The 16,988-nt window shown below is 53.5% G+C and overlaps 1 protein-coding gene across 1 annotated transcript in view; it reads left to right on the forward strand.

The window, feature by feature from the left end:
- LOC121859385 overlaps positions 1-11,781 on the forward strand; it is a 70,613-nt gene extending 58,832 nt beyond the window's left edge. Inside the window, exon 6 of the mRNA XM_042356167.1 lies at positions 11,681-11,781. Within this exon, the coding sequence (XP_042212101.1) occupies positions 11,681-11,764 (84 nt within the window). The 3' untranslated portion in view covers positions 11,765-11,781. The remainder of the gene's footprint in view (positions 1-11,680) is intronic.
- Positions 11,782-16,988: the final 5,207 nt, after the last annotated feature.

Genomic DNA, 16,988 nt, shown 5'->3' on the forward strand with positions numbered 1-16,988 from the left:
GGTGGTGTTGGGGTGTGTGGGGTGTGTGGTGTTGGGGTGTGTGTGGTGTTGGGGTGTGTGGGTGGTGTTGGGGGGTGTGTGGGTGGTGTTGGGGGTGTGGGTGGTGTGGGGGTGTGTGGGTGGTGTTGGGGGTGTGTGTGGGTGGTGTTGGGGGGTGTGTGGGTGGTGTTAGGGGTGTGTGGGTGGTGTTGGGGTGTGTGTGTGATGTTGGGGGTGTGTGGGTGGTGTTGGGGTGTGTGGGTGGTGTTGGGGGTGTGTGGGTGGTGTTGGGGGTGTGTGTGATGTTGGGGGTGTGTGGGTGGTGTTGGGGGTGTGTGGGTGGTGTTGGAGGTGTGTGGGTGCAGGGGTTGGGGGTGTGTGTGGGTGGTGTTGGGGGTGGTGGTGTGATGTTGGGGTGTGTGGGTGGTGTTGGGGGTGTGTGGGTGGTGTTGGAGGTGTGTGGGTGGGGTTGGGGGGTGTGTGGGTGGGTTTGGGGGTGTGAGTGGTGTTGGGGGGTGTGGTGGTGTTGGGGGTGTGAGTGGTGTTGGGTGTGTGGGTGGTGTTGGGGGTGTGTGGGTGGTGTTGGGGGTGTGTGGGTGGTGTTGGGGTTGTGAGTGGTGTTGGGGGTGTGTGGGTGGTGTTGGTGGTGTGTGGGTGGTGTTGGGGGTGTGAGTGGTGTTCGGGGTGTGTGGGTGGTGTTGGTGATGTGTGGTGTTGGGGGTCTCTGTGGGTGGTGTTGGGGTGTGGTGTGGTGTGTGGGTGGTGTTGGGGTGTGTGGTGGTGTTGGTGGTGTGTGGGTGGTGTTGGGGGTGTGGGAGTGGTGTTGGGGGTGTGTGGGTGGTGTTGGGGTGTGTGTGTGGTGTTGGGGGTGTCTGCGGGTGGTTTGGGGTGTCTGCGAGGTGGTGTTGGGGTGTGGTGGTGTTAGGGATGTGTGGGTGGTGTTGGGGGTGTGTGTGGTGTTGGGGTGTGTGTGGGTGGTGTTGGGGTGTGCGGGTGGTGGCCCAGGGGTGTGCGGGTGGTGTTGGAAATTGTGGTGGTGTGGTAGGGATGTGTGGGTGGTGGTGGTGTGTGGGTGGTGTTGGGGGTGTGTGGGTGGTGTTGGGGTGTGTGGTGGTGTTGGGGGTGTGTGGGTGGTGTTGGGGTGTGAGGGTGGTGTTGGTGGTGTGTGTGGGTGGTGTTGGGGGGTGTGTGAGTGGTGTTGGGGGTGTGTGTGGTGTTGGGAGTGTGTGGGTGGTGTTGGGGGGTGTGTGGGTGTGGGTGTTGGGGTGTGTGTGTGTGGTGTTGGGGTGTGTGTGTGTGGTGTTGGGTGTGTGTGGGTGGTGTTGGTGGTGTGTGTGGGTGGTGTTGGGTGTGTGTGTGGTGTTGGGGTGTGTGTGGTGTGGGTGGTGTTGGTGGTGTGTGGATGGTGTTGGGGGTGTGTGGGTGGGTGTTGGTGGTGTGTGTGTGGTGTTGGGGGTGTGTGGGTGGTGTTGCAGGGGTGTGTGTGTGTGGTGTTGGGGTGTGTGGTGTGGGTGGTGTTGGTGGTGTGTGGATGGTGTTGGGGGGTGTGTGGGTGGTGTTGGTGGTGTGTGTGTGGTGGTGTTGGGGGTGTGTGGGTGGTGTTGGTGGTGTGTGTGTGTGGTGTTGGGGGTGTGTGGGTGGTGTTGGGGTGTGTGGGTGTTGGTGTTGGGGTGTGGGTGGTGTTGGGGGTGTGTGGGTGGTGTTGGGGTGTGGTGGTGTTGGGGGTGTGTGGGTGGTGTTGGGGGTGTGTGGGTAGTGTTGGGGGTGTGTGTGGGTGGTGTTGGGGTTGTGAGTGGTGTTGGGGTGTGTGGGTGGTGTTGGTGGTGTGTGGGTGGTGTTGTTGAAGGGGTGTGGTGGTGTTCGGGGTGTGTGGGTGGTATTAGTGTGTGGGTGGTGTTGGGGGTCTGTGGGTGGTGTTGGGGTGTGTGTGTGGTGTTGGGGTGTGTGGGTGGTGTTGGGGGTGTGGTGGTGTTGGTGGTGTGTGGGTGGTGTTGGGGGTGTGTGGTGGTGTTGGGGGTGTGGGTGGTGGGGAATTATGTGTGTGGTGTTTGGGGGTGTACGGAAGGTAGTGGTGGGGGTGTGCAGGTGGTGTTGGGGGTGTGTGAGTAGGTGTTAGGGATGTGTGGGTGGTGTTGGGGTGTGTGTGTGTGGTGTTGGGGGGTGTGTGGGTGGTGTTGGGGGTGTGCAGGTAGTGTTAGAGGTGTGCTAAGGTAGTGAGAGGTGTGAGTAGTGTTAAAGGGTGTGTGGTGGTGTTGGTGGTGTGTGGGTGGTGTGACCCAGGGGTGTGTGGTGGGGGTGTGTGGGTGGTGTTGGGGGTGTGAGTGGTGTTGGTGGTGTGTGGGTAGTGTTGGGGTGTGTGAGTGGTGTGGGGGTGTGTGTGGTGTTGGGGTGTGTGGGTGGTGTTGGGGGGTGTGTGGGTGGTGTTGGGGGTGTGTGGGTGGTGTTGGGGTGTGTGAGTGGTGTTGGGGGTGTGTGTGGTGTTGGGGTGTGTGGGTGGTGTTGGTGGTGTGTGGGTGGTGTTGCGGGGGTGTGTGTGTGTGGTGTTGGGGGTGTGTGGTGGTGTTGGGGGTGTGGTGGTGGTTGGGGGTGTGTGAGTGGTGTTGGTGGTGTGTGGGTGGTGTTGGGGTGTGTGTGTGGTGTTGGGAGTGTGTGTGGGTGGTGTTGGTGGGTGTGTGGGTGAGGTGTTGGGGGTGTGTGTGGTGTTGGGGGTGTGTGTGGTGTGGGTGGTGTGTTGGTGGTGGTGTGTGGTGGTGTTGGGTGTGTGGGTGGTGTTGGTGGTGTGTGTGGTGTTGGGGGTGTGTGGGTGAGGTGTTGGGGGTGTGTGGGTGGTGTTGGGGGTGTGTGGGTGGTGTTGGGGGTGTGGGTGGTGTTGGGGTGTGTGTGGTGTTGGGGGTGTGTGGGTGGTGTTGGGGTGTGTGTGGTGTGGTGGTGTTGGTGGTGTGTGGGTGGTGTTGGGGTGTGTGGGTGGTGGGGTGTGTGTGTGGTGTTGGGGTGTGGGTGAGGTTGGTGGTGTGTGGGTGGTGTTGGGGGGTGTGTGTGTGTGTGGTGTTGGGGGGTGTGTGTGGTGTGGGTGGTGTTGGTGGTGTGTGGGTGGTGTTGGGGGTGTGTGGGTGGTGTTGGTGGTGTGTGTGTGTGGTGTTGAGGTGTGTGGGTGGTGTTGGGGGTGTGTGGGTGGTGTTGGGGGGTGTGTGGGTGGTGTTGGGGGTGTGGGTGGTGTTGGGGGTGTGTGTGGTGTTGGGGGTGTGTGGGTGGTGTTGGGGGTGTGTGTGGTGTGGGTGGTGTTGGTGGTGTGGGTGGTGTTGGGGGTGTGTGTGTGGTGTTGGGGGGGTGTATTAGGTGGTGTTGGGGGTGTGTGGGGTGGGTGGCCCAGGGGTGTGTGGGTGGTGTTGGGGTGTGGGTGGTGTTGAGAGGTGTGTGAGTGGTGTTGGGGAGGTGTGTGTGTGGTGTTGGGGGGTGTGTGGGTGGTGGTGGGGGTGTGGTGGTGGTGGGGTGTGGGTGGTGTTGGGGGTGTGTGGTGTTGGGGGTGTGTGGGTGGTGTTGGGGGTGTGTGTGGTGTTAAGGGTGTGTGGGTGGTGTTGGGGTGTGTGGGTGGTGGTGTTGGGGGTGTGTGGGTGGTGTGGGGGTGTGGGTGGTGTTGGGGTGTGTGTGTGTGTTTGAGGGGTGTGTGAGTGGTGTTGGGGTGTGGGTGAGAATTGTTGGTGGTGTGTGGGTGGTGTTGGGGGTGTGGGTGGTGTTGAAGAGGTGTGTGTGGTGTTGGGGGTGTGTGGGTGGTGTTGGGGAGTGTGTGTGGGTGGTGTGCAGGGGTGTGTGGGTGGTGTTAGGGGTGTGTGGGTGGTGTTGGGGGTGTGTGTGATGTTGGGGGTGTGTGGGTGGTGTTGGGGGTGTGTGGGTGGTGTTGGTGCTGGGTGTGTGCTGGGTGGGATTGGGGGTGTGTGGGTGGGGTTGGGGGTGTGTGGGTGGGTGGGGGCGTGTGGGTGAGGTGTTGTTGGGGGGTGTGTGTGGGTGGGGTTGGGGGGTGTGGCTGGGTGGTGTTGGGGTGTGTGGGTGGTGTTGGGGTGTGTGGGTGGTGTTGGGGGCGTGTGTGGGTGGGGTTGGGGGTGTGTGGGTGGTGTTGGGGGTGTGTGGGTGGGGTTGGGGGTGTGTGGGTGGTGTTGGGGGCGTGTGGGTGGTGTTGGGGTGTGCTGGGTGGGGTTGGGGTGGGTGGTGTTGGGGGTGTGTGGGTGGTGTTGGGGGTGTGTGGGTGGGATTGGGGGTGTGTGGGTGGGGTTGGGGTGTGTGGGTGGTGTTGGGGGGCGTGTGGGTGGTGTTGGGGGCGTGTGGGTGGGGGTTGGGGGGTGTGTGGGTGTGTTGTGTGTGGGTGGTGTGGGTGGTGGGTGTGTGGGTGGTGTTGAGGTGTGGTGGTGTTGGGGGGTGTGTGTGGGTGGTGTTGGGGTGTGTGAGTGGTGTTGGCAGGGGTGTGTGAGTGGTGTTGGGGGTGTGTGAGTGGTGTTACTTGGGGGGTGTGTGGTGTTGCGGGTGTGTGAGGTGGTGTTGGGGTGTGTGGTGGTGTGTGTGTGGGTGAATTGTTGGGGGTGTGTGGGTGGTGTTGGGGGGTGTGTGTGAGTGGTGTTGGGGGTGTGTGGGTGGTGTTGGGGGGTGTGTGTGGGTGGTGTTGGGGGGTGTGTGAGGTGTGGTGTTGGGGGTGTGTGAAGGTAGTGTTGGGGGGTGTGTGGGTGGTGTTGGGGGTGTGTGGGTGGTGTTGGGTGTGTGTGAGTGGTGTTGGGGGTGTGTGAGTGGTGTTGGGGGGGTGTGTGGGTGGTGTTGGGGGTGTGTGAAGGTGGTGTTGGGGGTGTGTGAGGTGGTGGGGGTGTGTGGAGTGGTGTTGGGGTGTGTGGGTGGTGTTGGGGGTGTGTGGGTGGTGTTGGGGTGTGTGGGTGGTGTTAGGTGTGGTGGCCAAGGTGGTGACTTTGGGGGGTGTGTGAGTGGTGTTGGGGGTGTGTGAGTGGGTATTTGGGGGTGTGTGGGTGAGGTGTTGGGGGGTGTGTGGTGTTGGGGGGGTGTGTGGGTGGTGTTGGGGGTGTGTGGGTGGGTGTTAGGTGTGTGTGAGTGGTGTTGGGGGGGTGAGTGGTGGGGGTGTGTGTGGGTGGGTGTTAGAGTGTGTGGGTGGTGTTGGGGTGTGTGGGTGGTGTTGGGGGTGTGTGTGGGTGGTGTGGTGGGTGTGTGTGAGTGGTGTTGGGGGTGTGTGGGTGGTGTTGTTGGGGGGTGTGTGAGTGGTGGTGGGGGTGTGTGGGTGGTGTTGGGGGTGTGTGGGTGTGGGGGTGTTGGGGGTGTGTGTGGAGGGGTGGGTGGTGGGGTGTGAGGGGTGGTGTTGGGGAGTGTGAGGAGGTGTTGGGGGTGTGTGGGTGGTGTGGGGGTGGGTGGAGTGTGTGGTGTTGGGGTGTGTGGGGTGTTGGGGGTGTGTGGGGTGTGTGGGGTGTGTGTGTGTGGTGTGTGTGGTGTGGGGTGTGTTGGGGGTGTGTGGGTGTGTGTGTGGGGGGTGTGTGGTGTTGGGGGTGTGTGGGTGTGGGGGTGTGTGTGGGGTGTGTGGGTGGGGTGTGTGGGTGTGTGTGGAGGTGGGTGTGGGGGTGTGGGTGTGAGTGGGTGTGTGGGGGTGTGTGGTGGTGTTGGGGGTGTGTGGGTGTGTGTGTGGGGGTGTGTGGGTGTGTGTGTGGGTGGGGTGTGTGGAGGTGTGTGTGGGGGTGTGGGGTGTGGGTGTGGGGGTGTGTGGTGCGTGGGGGGGTGTGTGTGGTGGTGTGGGGGTGTGTGGTGTGTGGGGGGGTGTGGGGTGTGTTAGGTGTGTGTGGGTGTGTTGGGGTGTGTGTGGTGTGTGTTGGGGGTGTGTGTGGGTGTGTGTGGAGGGTGTGTGGGTGTGTGTGTGTGGGTGTGTGAGGGGTGGTGTGTGGGGTGTGGTGTGGTGGTGTTGAGGTGTGTGTGAGGGTGTGGGTGGGTGTGTTGGGGGGTGTGTGTGGGTGGTGTTGGGGTGTGTGGGTGTGGGGGGGTGTGTGGGGGTGTGTGTGAGGTGGTGTGTGTGAGGGTGTTGGGGGGTGTGTGGAGTGGGGTGTGTGGGTGGGTGTGTGGGTGGTGTGTGAGGGTGTGGGTGTGGGTGGTGTTGGAGGTGTGGGGGGTGTGTGTGAGGTGTGTGTGTGGGTGTGTGGTGTGGGGGTGTGTGGTGAGTGGGTGGTGTGGGGGTGTGTGTGTGGTGTGTGTTGGGGGTGTGTGGGTGTGGGGGTGTGTGGAGGTGTGGGGGTGTGGAGGTGTGGTGTGGGGTGTGTGTGAGGGTGTGGGTGTGTGGTGGTGTGGGGTGTGTGTGTGTGGGGTGTGGTGTGGTGTGCAGGTGTGTGTGTGGGGGTGTGTGTGAGTGTGTGTGGGGGTGTGGTGTGGGTGTGTGTTGGGTGTGGGTGTGTGGGGGTGTGGGGGTGTGGGGTGAGTGGTGTTGTGTGTGGGTGTGGGGGTGTGTGTGTGGGGGGTGTGTGGAGGTGTGTGTGTGGGGTGTGTGGGTGGTGTGTGGGGGTGTGTGTGTGTGGAGGTGTGGGGGTGTTGGGGGGTGTGTGGAGGGTGGGGGTGTTGGGGGTGTGTGGAGGTGTGTTGGGGTGTGTGGGTGGTGTGGGGTGTGTGGGTGTGTTGGGGGTGTGGGGGTGGTGTTGGGGGTGTGTGGGTGGTGTGTGGAGGTGTGAGGGTGTGTGGAGGTGTGTGTGGGTGGGTGTTGGGGTGTGGAGGTGTGGGGGGTGTGTGGGGGTGTGGGGGTGGTGGGGTGTGTGTGTGTGTGGGAGGTGTGTGGAGGTGTGGGGTGGTGTGGTGTGGTGTGTGTGGAGGTGTGGGGGTGTGTGCGTGGTGTTGGGGGTGTGTGGGTTGGTGGGGGTGTGTGGGTGGTGTTGGGGTGTGTGGGTAATTTGGGGGTGTGTGAGTGGTGGTGTTGCGGGTGTGTGAGTGGTGTCAGGGGGTGTTGTGTGAGGTGGTGTTGGGGGTGTGTGCGTGGTGTGGTGGGTGTGTGGGTGGTGTTGATGGGTGTGGGTGGTGTTGGGGTGTGTGGGTGGTGTTGGGGGGTGGTGTGGTGTTGGTGTTGGGGTGTGTGTGTGGGTGGTGTGGGTGGTGTGTGGGTGGTGTTGGTGGGTGTGAGTGTGAGGTGTGGGTGGTGTGGTGGGTGTGGTGGGTGTGTGGGTGGTGGGTGTGTGTGGTGGTGTGTGTGGTGGTGGTGAGTGGGGTGTTGTGGGTGGTGTTGGGTGTGTGTGGTGTGTGGCGTGGTGGTTGTTTGGGGGTGTGGTGGGTTATGTGTGGGGTGGTGTGTGTGGGTGGTGTGGGTGGTGTTGGGGGTGTGTGTGGGTGGTGTTGTGGGGGGTGTGGGTGGTGTGTGGGTGGTGTTGGGGTGTGGGGTGGTGTGGTGGGTGTGGGTGTGTTGGGTGTGTGTGTGGTGTTGGGGGTGTGTGGGTGGTGTTGGTGTGAGGTGGTGTTGGGGTGTGTGGTGGGTGGTGTGTGTGTGTGGGGTGTGTGGGTGGTGTTGGGGGTGTGTGGGTGTGTGGGTGGTGTGTGGTGTGTTGGGGGTGTGTGTGGTGTTGGTGTGTGGGTGGTGGGGGGTGTGTGGGTGGTGTGGGGTGTGTGGGTGGTGTTGTGTGTGGGTGGTGTGGGTGTGTGTAGTGTGTTGGGGGGTGTGTGGGGGTGTGGTGGGTGTGTGGGGTGGTGTTGGGGTGTGTGGTGGTGTTGGGGGTGTGTGGGTGGTGTTAGGTGTGTGTGGTGGTGTTGGGGGTGTGTGTGGGTGAATTTGGGGTGTGTGGGTGGTGTTGGGGTGTGTGGGTGGTGGTGTTGGGGGTGTGTGGGTGGTTGTTGGGGGTGTGTGGGTGGTGTGGTGGGTGTGGTGTGTGGGTGGTGTGGGGGTGTGTGGTGGTGTTGTGTGTGTGGGTGGTGGGGGTGGGGGTGGGCTGGTGTGGGTGTGTGTGTGGGTTGTTGGGGTGTGTGGGGGTGTTGTGGGTGGTGGTTGGGGGTGTGTGGGTGGTGTTGGGGGTGTGTGGGTGGTGTTGAGGGTGTGTGTGGGTGGTGTTGGGGTGTGTGGGTGGTGTTGGGGGTGAGGTGTGTGTGTGGGTGGTGTGTGGGTGGTTGGGGGTGTGTGGTGTTGTTGGGGTGTGTGGGTGGTGTTGGGGTGTGTGGGTGGTGTTGGGGGGTGTGTGTGGGTGGTGTTGGGGGTGTGTGCGGGTGTGTGGGGTGTGTGAGGTGTGTGGGTGGGGGGGTGTGTGTGGGTGGTGTTGCGGGTGTGTGTGGGTCGGGGGTGTGTGGTGTGTTGGGGTGTGTGGTGGTGTGGTGGGTGTGTGGGTGGTGTTGGGGGTGTGTGGGCTGGTGTTGGGGTGTGTGGGTGGTGCTGGAGGTGTGGGTGGTGTTGGGAGTGTGTGGGTGCTGGGGTGTGTGGGGGTGGTGGGGTGTGTGTGTGGTGTGTGTGTGTGGTGTGGGTGTGTGTGGGTGGGCTGGGGTGTGTGGGTGGTGTTGGGGGTGTGTGTGGGTGTGAGTGGTGTTGGGGGTGTGGTGGTGTTGTTGGGGGTGTGTGGGTGGTGTTGGGGGGGTGTGTGCCTGGGTGGTGTTGGGGGGTGTGTGGGTGGTGTTGGGGGTGTGTCTGCGTGTGGGTGTTGGGGGTGTGTGTGTGGGTGGTGTTGGGGGTGTGTGTGGTGTTGGGGGTGTGTGGTGTTGGGGTGTGTGTGGGTGGTGGGGGTGTGTAGGTGGTGTTAGAGGTGTGTGTGAGTGGTGTTGGGGTGTGTGGGTGGTGTTACTTGGGGGTGTGTGGGTGTTGGGGGTGTGTGTGTGTGGTGTGGTGTTGGGGGTGTGAGTGGTGTTGGGGGGTGTGTGGTGGTGTTGGGGTGTGTGGGTGGTGTTGGGGGTGTGTGGGTGGTGTTGGGGGTGTGTGTGGGTGGTGTTGGGGTGTGTGTGGGTGGTGTTGGGGGTGTGTGGGTGGTGTTGGGGTGTGTGTGAGTGGTGTTGGGGGGTGTGTGAGTGGTGTTGGGGTGTGTGTGAGTGGTGTTGTTGGGGGTGTGTGGGTGGTGGGGGTGTGTGGTGGTGTTGGGGGGGGTGTGTGTGAGTGGTGTTGGGGGTGTGTGAGGTGTTGGGGGGTGTGTGGGTGGTGTTGGGGGTGTGTGGGTGGTGGTGTTGGGGGTGTGTGGGTGGTGTTGAGGGTGTGTGCGTGGTGGTGGGTGTGTGGGTGTGGTGTTGAAGGTGTGTGGGTGGTGTTGTTAGAGTGTGTGTGTGTGCGTGGTGTGTGGTGGGTGTGTGTGTGTGGGTGGTGTTGGGGGGTGTGTGGGTGGTGTTGGGGGTGTGTGAGTGGTGTTGGGGGTGTGTGCGTGGTGTGGTGGGTGTGTGTGTGGGTGGTGTTGGGTGTGTGTGTGTGGGTGGTGTTGGGGTGTGTATGGGTGGTGTTGGGGGTGTGTGGGTGGTGTTGGGGGTGTGTGTGGGTGGTGTTAGGTGTGTGTGCGTGGTGGTGTGGTGGGTGTGTGTGGGTGGTGTTGGGGGTGTGTGGGTGAGGTGTTAGGTGTGTGTGCGTGTGTGTGGTGGGTGTGTGGGTGGTGTGGTGCGGGTGTGTGGGTGGTGTGTGGTGGGTGTGTGGGTGGTGTTGGGGGGGTGTGTGGGTGAGTGTTAGGTGTGTGTGCGTGGTGTGGTGGGTGTGTGGGTGGTGTTGGGGGTGTGTGGGTGGAGATTGTTGCAGGTGTGTGAGTGGTGGGGGTGTGTGTGCGTGGTGTGGTGGGTGTGTGGGTGTTGGGTGTTGGGTGTGTGTGCGTGGTGTGGTGGGTGTGTGGGTGGTGTTGGGGGGTGTGTGTGTGGGTGGTGTTAGAGTGTGTGTGAGTGGTGTTAGAGGTGTGTGTGCGTGGTGTGGTGGAATGTGGGTGAGGTGTTGGGGGTGTGTGGGTGGTGTTGGGGGGTGTGTGTAGGTGGTGTTGGGGGTGTGTGGGTGGTGTTGAGGTGTGTGTGGGTGGTGTTGGGGGGGTGTGTGTGAGTGGTGTTGGGGTGTGTGGGTGGGTGTGGTGGGTGTGTGGGTGGTGTTGGGGTGTGTGAGTGGTGTCGGGGTGTGTGTGTGAGTGGTGGGGGTGTGTGGGTGGTGTTGGGGGGGTGCGTGTTGGGGGTGTGTGTGGGTGGTGTTGGGGGTGTGTGAGTGGTGTTGTTGGGGGTGTGTGCGTGGTGTTGGGGAGGTGTGTGGGTGGTGGGTGTTGGGGGTGTGTGTGTGGGTGGTGTTGGGGGTGTGTGGGTGGTGTTGGGGGGTGTGTGGGTGGTGTTGGGGGTGTGTGAGTGGTGTGGTGTTGGGGGTGTGTGGGTGGTGTTGGGGGGTGTGTGGGTGGTGTTGGGGGTGTGTGGGTGGTGTTGGGGGTGTGTGTGGGTGAGTGTTAGGGGGGTGTGTGTGAGTGGTGTTGGGGTGTGTGAGTGGTGTGGTGGGTGTTTGGGTGGTGTTGGGTGTGTGTGGGTGCGGGTGTTGGGGGTGTGGGTGGTGTTGGGGGTGTGTGGGTGGTGTTGGGGGGTGTGAGTGGTGTTGGGGTGTGTGAGGTGTGATTGTTGGGGGTGTGTGGGTGTTGTTGGGGTGTGTGCGTGGTGTTGGGGGTGTGTGAGTGGTGTTGGGGGTGTGTGTAGTGGTGGTGTTGGGGGTGTGTGTGAAGGTGGTGTTGGGGTGTGTGCGTGGTGTTGGGGGTGTGTGGGTGGTGTGGTGGGTGTTTGGGTGGTGTTGGGGGTGTGTGTGAGTGGTGTTGGGGTGTGTGGGTGGTGTTGGTGTGTGGGTGAGGTGTTGGGGGGTGTGTGGGTGGTGTTGGGGGTGTGAGTGGTGTGGTGGGTGTGTGGGTGGTGGTGTTGGGGGTGTGTGGGTGGTGTTGGGGGGTGTGTGAAGGTGGTGTGTGGTGGGTGTGTGTGGGTGGTGTTGGGGGGTGTGTGGGTGGTGTTGGGGGTGTGTGGGTGGTGTTGGGGGTGTGTGGGTGGTGTTGGGGGTGTGCAGGTGGTGTAGTGGGTGGTGTTGGGGGTGTGTGAGTGGTGTTGGGGGGTGTGTGTGAGTGGTGTTGGGGTGTGTGAGTGGTGTTGGGGTGTGTGAGTGGTGGGGGTGTGTGTGAGTGTGGTGTTGGGGGTGTGATTGGTGTTGGGGGTGTGTGGGTGGTGTTGGGGGTGTGTGGGTGGTGTTGGGGGTGTGTATATGTGATGTTGAGGTGTGTTCTACACACATACACACATCTGGAAAAGGTTCCCGGGATAAGGAATTTTTCTGGGTTTGAGTAAGTCGTCTGGTTACCCGGAAATCTCTCATCCTCGGAAGTGCTCTGCACCAATTGTTCCGGCTAACGGGGATATCATTTAAATCAAGAGAATGGAAAGTGAAAGTTTAAAAAAAAATACAGTGGTATATAATTCTGAGGTAGATGGTTGGAAGGAAACCAAGGAGACAAATAGTTTGGCTGAAGCTGCACTAAGAAATGGCAGTGTGTGTGTAAGAATTGGAAAAAGCATAGTGCTAAGTGAGTACAGTATCTGGAAAAGATCTGGGCTCTCTCTACGGTGAGAAGTACCACAAGGCATGTGTTACAGCATTAGGTAGATGAGTAACAGAAATGAAAAGTGGCTGTACAGTATGTTTGTGTTTCCTATGATTATGACTACTTTTCATTACAGCAGAGAAAAAGTTTGAAAAATATCCCAAATATCTGTTTATTATCTTATGGACGACCCAATATGATTTTGGCAGATAAATGAAGAAAGAAGATTGTCATATGGTCATAAGATGCCAAAGGAAGTTATAACTAGTGCTGAGAACAACGACACATCATAGAGCAGAACATATTGACCGGAGTTTCAGGTAAACTATAAATCTTCAAACCAATACTTATATTGTAATTTGTAGCTCTTGTACTACCATTATTTCATTACTTATATCAATATTCTCTAACACTCACAAATTTTATTAAGTTTTCATATAAGCTCTTAATTTTGATTTCTTTCACTTTAGATATTCTATTAAGACATGGCACATATGTAACACATTCACTATAGTACTTGAATGACCTTGATGACTTTTATGAATTTAATGGTCCAATATGTTGCTCCATAAATAAATTCAGAGTTCTAATACACTTTTACAGAACCCACTTGACTTGTGTTAACTAAAGATTTATTCTTTGTTTCTTTGTGTATTAGTAATAAGAGGTAAAGGTGGAGAGATGGTTAGCACTAGAAGCATGGAATTGAACCAAAAATTCTGGAGATATTGTTGCAGGATGCTGAACAAAAAATGAAGCGAAATGCCAAAACCTATTAGAATTTGACCCAATCTTACCTAACCTACTTAATCTAGCTAACCTCACCTAACTAGCCTGTACATTGTCATTTCAATTTTCTTACTATCATCCAGACAACATCTTTAGAAAAATACACGATTTCAGTCAATGCAAATCATAATAAACATCCCTATGAGAGATGAGTCATTTGTTTCTTGATATGTAAACAAAGCCACAGACACTCCATATACAACTCCTTCCCCATACTTGACAGGGTTGGGGCGCAAATCCAGGTAATAAGTTGGAAAATCAAAAAAAAAACATATAAAATCTAAAAATGAAATACAGTACAGTAAGTAATCAACAATGAAGAATGGATACAGTGTGACTGAGCACTTGCTAATGTAGTCAGCTGAATACGCAGGGCTCCATAATTTTTCTGACAGGATACATGGAGACTATATTAATTGGATGGCTGAGGAGGAGACAGTGCTGGGTGGGTCATCAATGTCAAGCTTTCTTCAGACAGGTTTATGTATAGGAAAACTTGCTGGTTGAAGGTATTGGTTCATCTTTAGAGTGAAAGAGCAGCACTGGGGCGTGAGGAAGCCAGTACTGGGGACTCTTTAAAATAGATGTCAATTTAGACTGCACAGTTGCTTTCTCTTTTATTATAAATCTCCCTGTAACAAGCAAGTGCATCTTGGACCATTCTGTCAACTTGGCAAAAGCAGCTCAACATTTTTGATCCATTCCGTCAAACATTGCATCCTCTTATTAATTGTTGCAAATGCCTCTGCCATTTGCTTCACTGAAAATTTTTGGGGGTGCAGGTTCTTCTTCTACATTTCGACTCGCTTCTTCCTCTGCATTTTTGTGTGCTTCCAGTTCAATAAGATCCTCGTTACTGAGCTCTTCTGCTACTCTTTCAACCAACTGTTCAACATCTTCAGTATCAATTTCTAGCTTAAGCTGTTTACCCAACTCCATTATCTTGTTTCTAATCTCTGAAATAACTTCATTTTCATTAAAGCCTCTGAAACTGTGCACATATCTTTTCAAGTTTCCTCCATATTCCATTCATGCACTGTTGTGTATCCTCATCCCATGCTGCAATAATGTTCTTTATACATGACAAAATGTTGTACTCCTTCCAAAACTGTCTGAGCGTTTTCTCACCTTCAGTAGCAGCAACAGCCTGGCTGAAATGCGTATGTAAATAATTTACTTTAAAAGCTGCAATAGCACATCGATCCATGGGTTGGATGACAGAGGTAGTGTTAGGTGGAATGTAGACTACCTTAACATCCAGGGTGCATATCTTCCAAGTGTGGTGGGTGTCCCGAAACATTATCAAAATCAGCAAAATCTTGAATGCAAACCTTGTTGCAGACAATGCTCCTTGCTCTCGAGAATGAAGCAATTCATAGAACCAATCCTCAAACAGTACTAGGGTCATCCCGGGCTTTCTTGTTACTGCAATAAAATACTGGCAGTGTGTGCTTTGCTGACATGTTTAAAAGCCCGGGGTTCTCTGAATGATAGATCATGAATGGCTTGATCTTGAAAACCAGCAACATTCCCCAACAGGAGTGTATTCGGTCCATGAATGCCTTGAATCCTGGCATTTGTTTTGCGCCTCTTTGTGGATGTATGTCCGTTCAGGCATGCACTTCCACAATAATCCATTCATCCACGTTGAATATTTGCTCAGGCAAATAATTTCCTTCCACAATCACGATCACACCTCCTTAAAAGCTTGACAGCACCAACATCAGCACTGGCCTCTCCACTCACCTTGACATTATGTAAACTGTAGCGGTTCTTAAATCTGTTAAACCACCCATGACTTGCTGTAAGGTTTATTCGCACTCATCTCCTGCCTGCTTCTTCCAGGCTGCCGAACAAACTTCTTGCCTTGCCTGTAAATTTAAAACTTAGAGTACACTGCATCTGGTCTTCCATCCATATCAACAATAATCTCATCTCGTGAATGGGACCTTGTCTTTTCTTAATAGTATAGTTCCTTTATAGGTGCTGATCCTTTCACTACATCACCGAATACGTTCTTGTCCTTCAGAATAGTGGATGTGGTGGTCTGAAACCCCTAGAGCGCGTGAAATTGTTGGTACAATTTTTTACATTTCATATTGCATTATTATCTTCATTTCGTCTCAAAAGTAATTGTCTCCTTTTCTTCTGAGCACCACCACCACTCTCACCTTGTAAAAGCTTTCCGAGCATTATAAAGTCAATTAAATACGAAAATAATAACCGGTACTCAAGCGATCAGTTGTAGATACATTGCAAACACCAACTAAGCGCTCTACTGCAAACAGGGAGCTGTACTTATCGTTGACCCAAAGCCACGCTACGCACGGGACAAAAACGTTTGGTATAGAAAATGTTAAACTTCATTTGAAAATTTTTGGTCCCAACTGCGTGATCGAATATGTGGATGGTTATTATGGACAGAGCAATTACGTAAGTGCAGGTGGATATGAGGTTGAGTGTTGGGTGGTTGGGGAGGAAGCTGTAGAACAGTGTGAACCAAAGCATAGTTGCCATGGGAGATTTGGCCGCCATGGCAGTTAATAATTTATTTCTTAGCCTAAAGCACATAGAGCGTGAAATTACTGCCATATGATAAGTGTTTGCAGTGTTTCTCCCCCATTGTTTTCCTCTTCTTTCATGCCTTCACTGAAAAAGTGTAATTTTGATCAAAAATAATGACTTAAAAAATAATAATAATAAATTTTAATTTTATTACTCAGTTCCATCAAACATCTGAAATTTGGTGCAATTCTATAAGTCCCTTTTGGTGCTGACTCCTCCACAGTTACCATAATTAATTGTGTTTGTTTACGATATCCATCATCATTGTTTTACAATATTTCTCACCAATAAAAGCTTATCCATGGTTACCTTAGCAATACTCTTTCAGTCTCTATTGTCAGGTTCCTAACTCTAATGTCATTTCTAGCAACACTGTAACTGTTTCTAATATTTGACAACATATGATTACCATTTTGATAGACAAATCATATCCATTGGCATGTAGCTGCAACTAATCCCCCCATTAGTGAGGTGCAATCTTTGTGGAAAAGACCATATACCTTGGTCAACTAAATGTTTTCCACATCATTTCCTGCCAACGCCACCTCACAGAAAAAAACAGATTGTTTCTACACTCACCAAAACATAATTTCCAAATATTTACTACATTATAACAACAAAATTATTTATACTGTACTGTGCATAATAACATTTTACTAAGAAAGCAACCAACACATACAGCCTCTTATACCACCAAACATACCCATAAGCATTATTTATATGTGAAAACTACTTCTAGATATTTGCCAAGGGCAGCATGGAAGCATAAGGTAAAATAATTGTTTCTATGACTATCAACTCTCTATCAAAAATCCTCTGTTTTACAGTCAAATTTCTGTTCTAAATTAGAAATATGGATTAATCATTCTCTTGAGAGTAATTCTGTAGTGAAAAGGTTTGCCATAGATTTAGCCAGCCAAGTACTGTAATGGTATATACTGTAATAGACTAAAATAGAAACATATTTCGTGATTTTACTTTAGAACTATTTTACTGAATTTTCCATATTATAACAGATTATTTATTGTTAAATCTTCTACCACAGGTATTCATTTTGGTGTGAAAAAGATGTACAGCATTATAATTAGCAAAGTATTATTGGCGCTATGCTATGTTGATATTTAGAAACTACACGAAGATGTGAAATGTACAGAAGTTGCAATATCGAGAGTTTCCGTGAGCAAATACACACACAAGCAGGAGATAATCCTGGAGCCAAGGATTTCCAGAAGGTCACTACACTGCACACTGACCCGAATCATTACGTGTACTGGAAGAAAAGGTATTAAAATATTTTCACCAAAACAAGCCATCCATACCAAAAACTTACGACGAGGTTAGGGACCCCCACAAATCGTAAATAAAACATAAATAATTTTTATTTATTTATTTATTTTTATAAAATCTGCAATGAAATACAGTACAGTAAAGTAATGAATAATGAGGAATGGATACAGTACAGTGAAAGTAATAAATATAAGGAATGGATACAGTATGACTGAGCACCCACCTTTATGTAGTCAGCTAAATCACATAGAACCCCATAATTTTCTAATTATACATGGAACACATTAACTGGAAGCGTTCGATATATAGAAAATAAAACCGTAAGAACAGAAAAAACTAAAAATAAAAATAACTAATAATAATAAAAAAATCTCACGGCAAATAAGATAAAACGTATGCATAGTAGAAATGCGTAAAGCCGAAGTCTAACTGTAACATAAATTTAAATAAAAAAAATTAATTAGTGCACACACTAGCACTCCTAAGTACTGTATATTAAAAACAGAAAAGATACTTGTTACATAGAGCAAACTGTTACACATGGACTTTCAAGTTTATTATTTCAGACACGGTTATCTTAATCAGACTACCTTATGTATTTGTAATCATTTCCAACCCACACTGCCTTGTAAGGTGAAGCAGAGCTTAAAAACAATATTATTATTATTATTTGTAATACGTCCGCGTGCGTCTTAGCGAAGCTGGCCGAAGCGGCGAAGCGCTGGCATCTTGCGAGCGTCGCGTCTCAAAATAATTAGGCAGATACGCCGTTATATAGCACACATACATACCCACACCCTTGCTCACAAAACGCCCAACCCACTTGATCTAGAACTGATACAAAACATTAATAAATTCAGATTTCTGAGAGTTATA

The sequence above is a fragment of the Homarus americanus genome, unplaced genomic scaffold (genome assembly GCF_018991925.1).
Source record: "Homarus americanus isolate GMGI-L3 unplaced genomic scaffold, GMGI_Hamer_2.0 scaffold7626, whole genome shotgun sequence".
Classification (NCBI taxonomy): Eukaryota; Metazoa; Arthropoda; class Malacostraca; order Decapoda; family Nephropidae; genus Homarus; species Homarus americanus.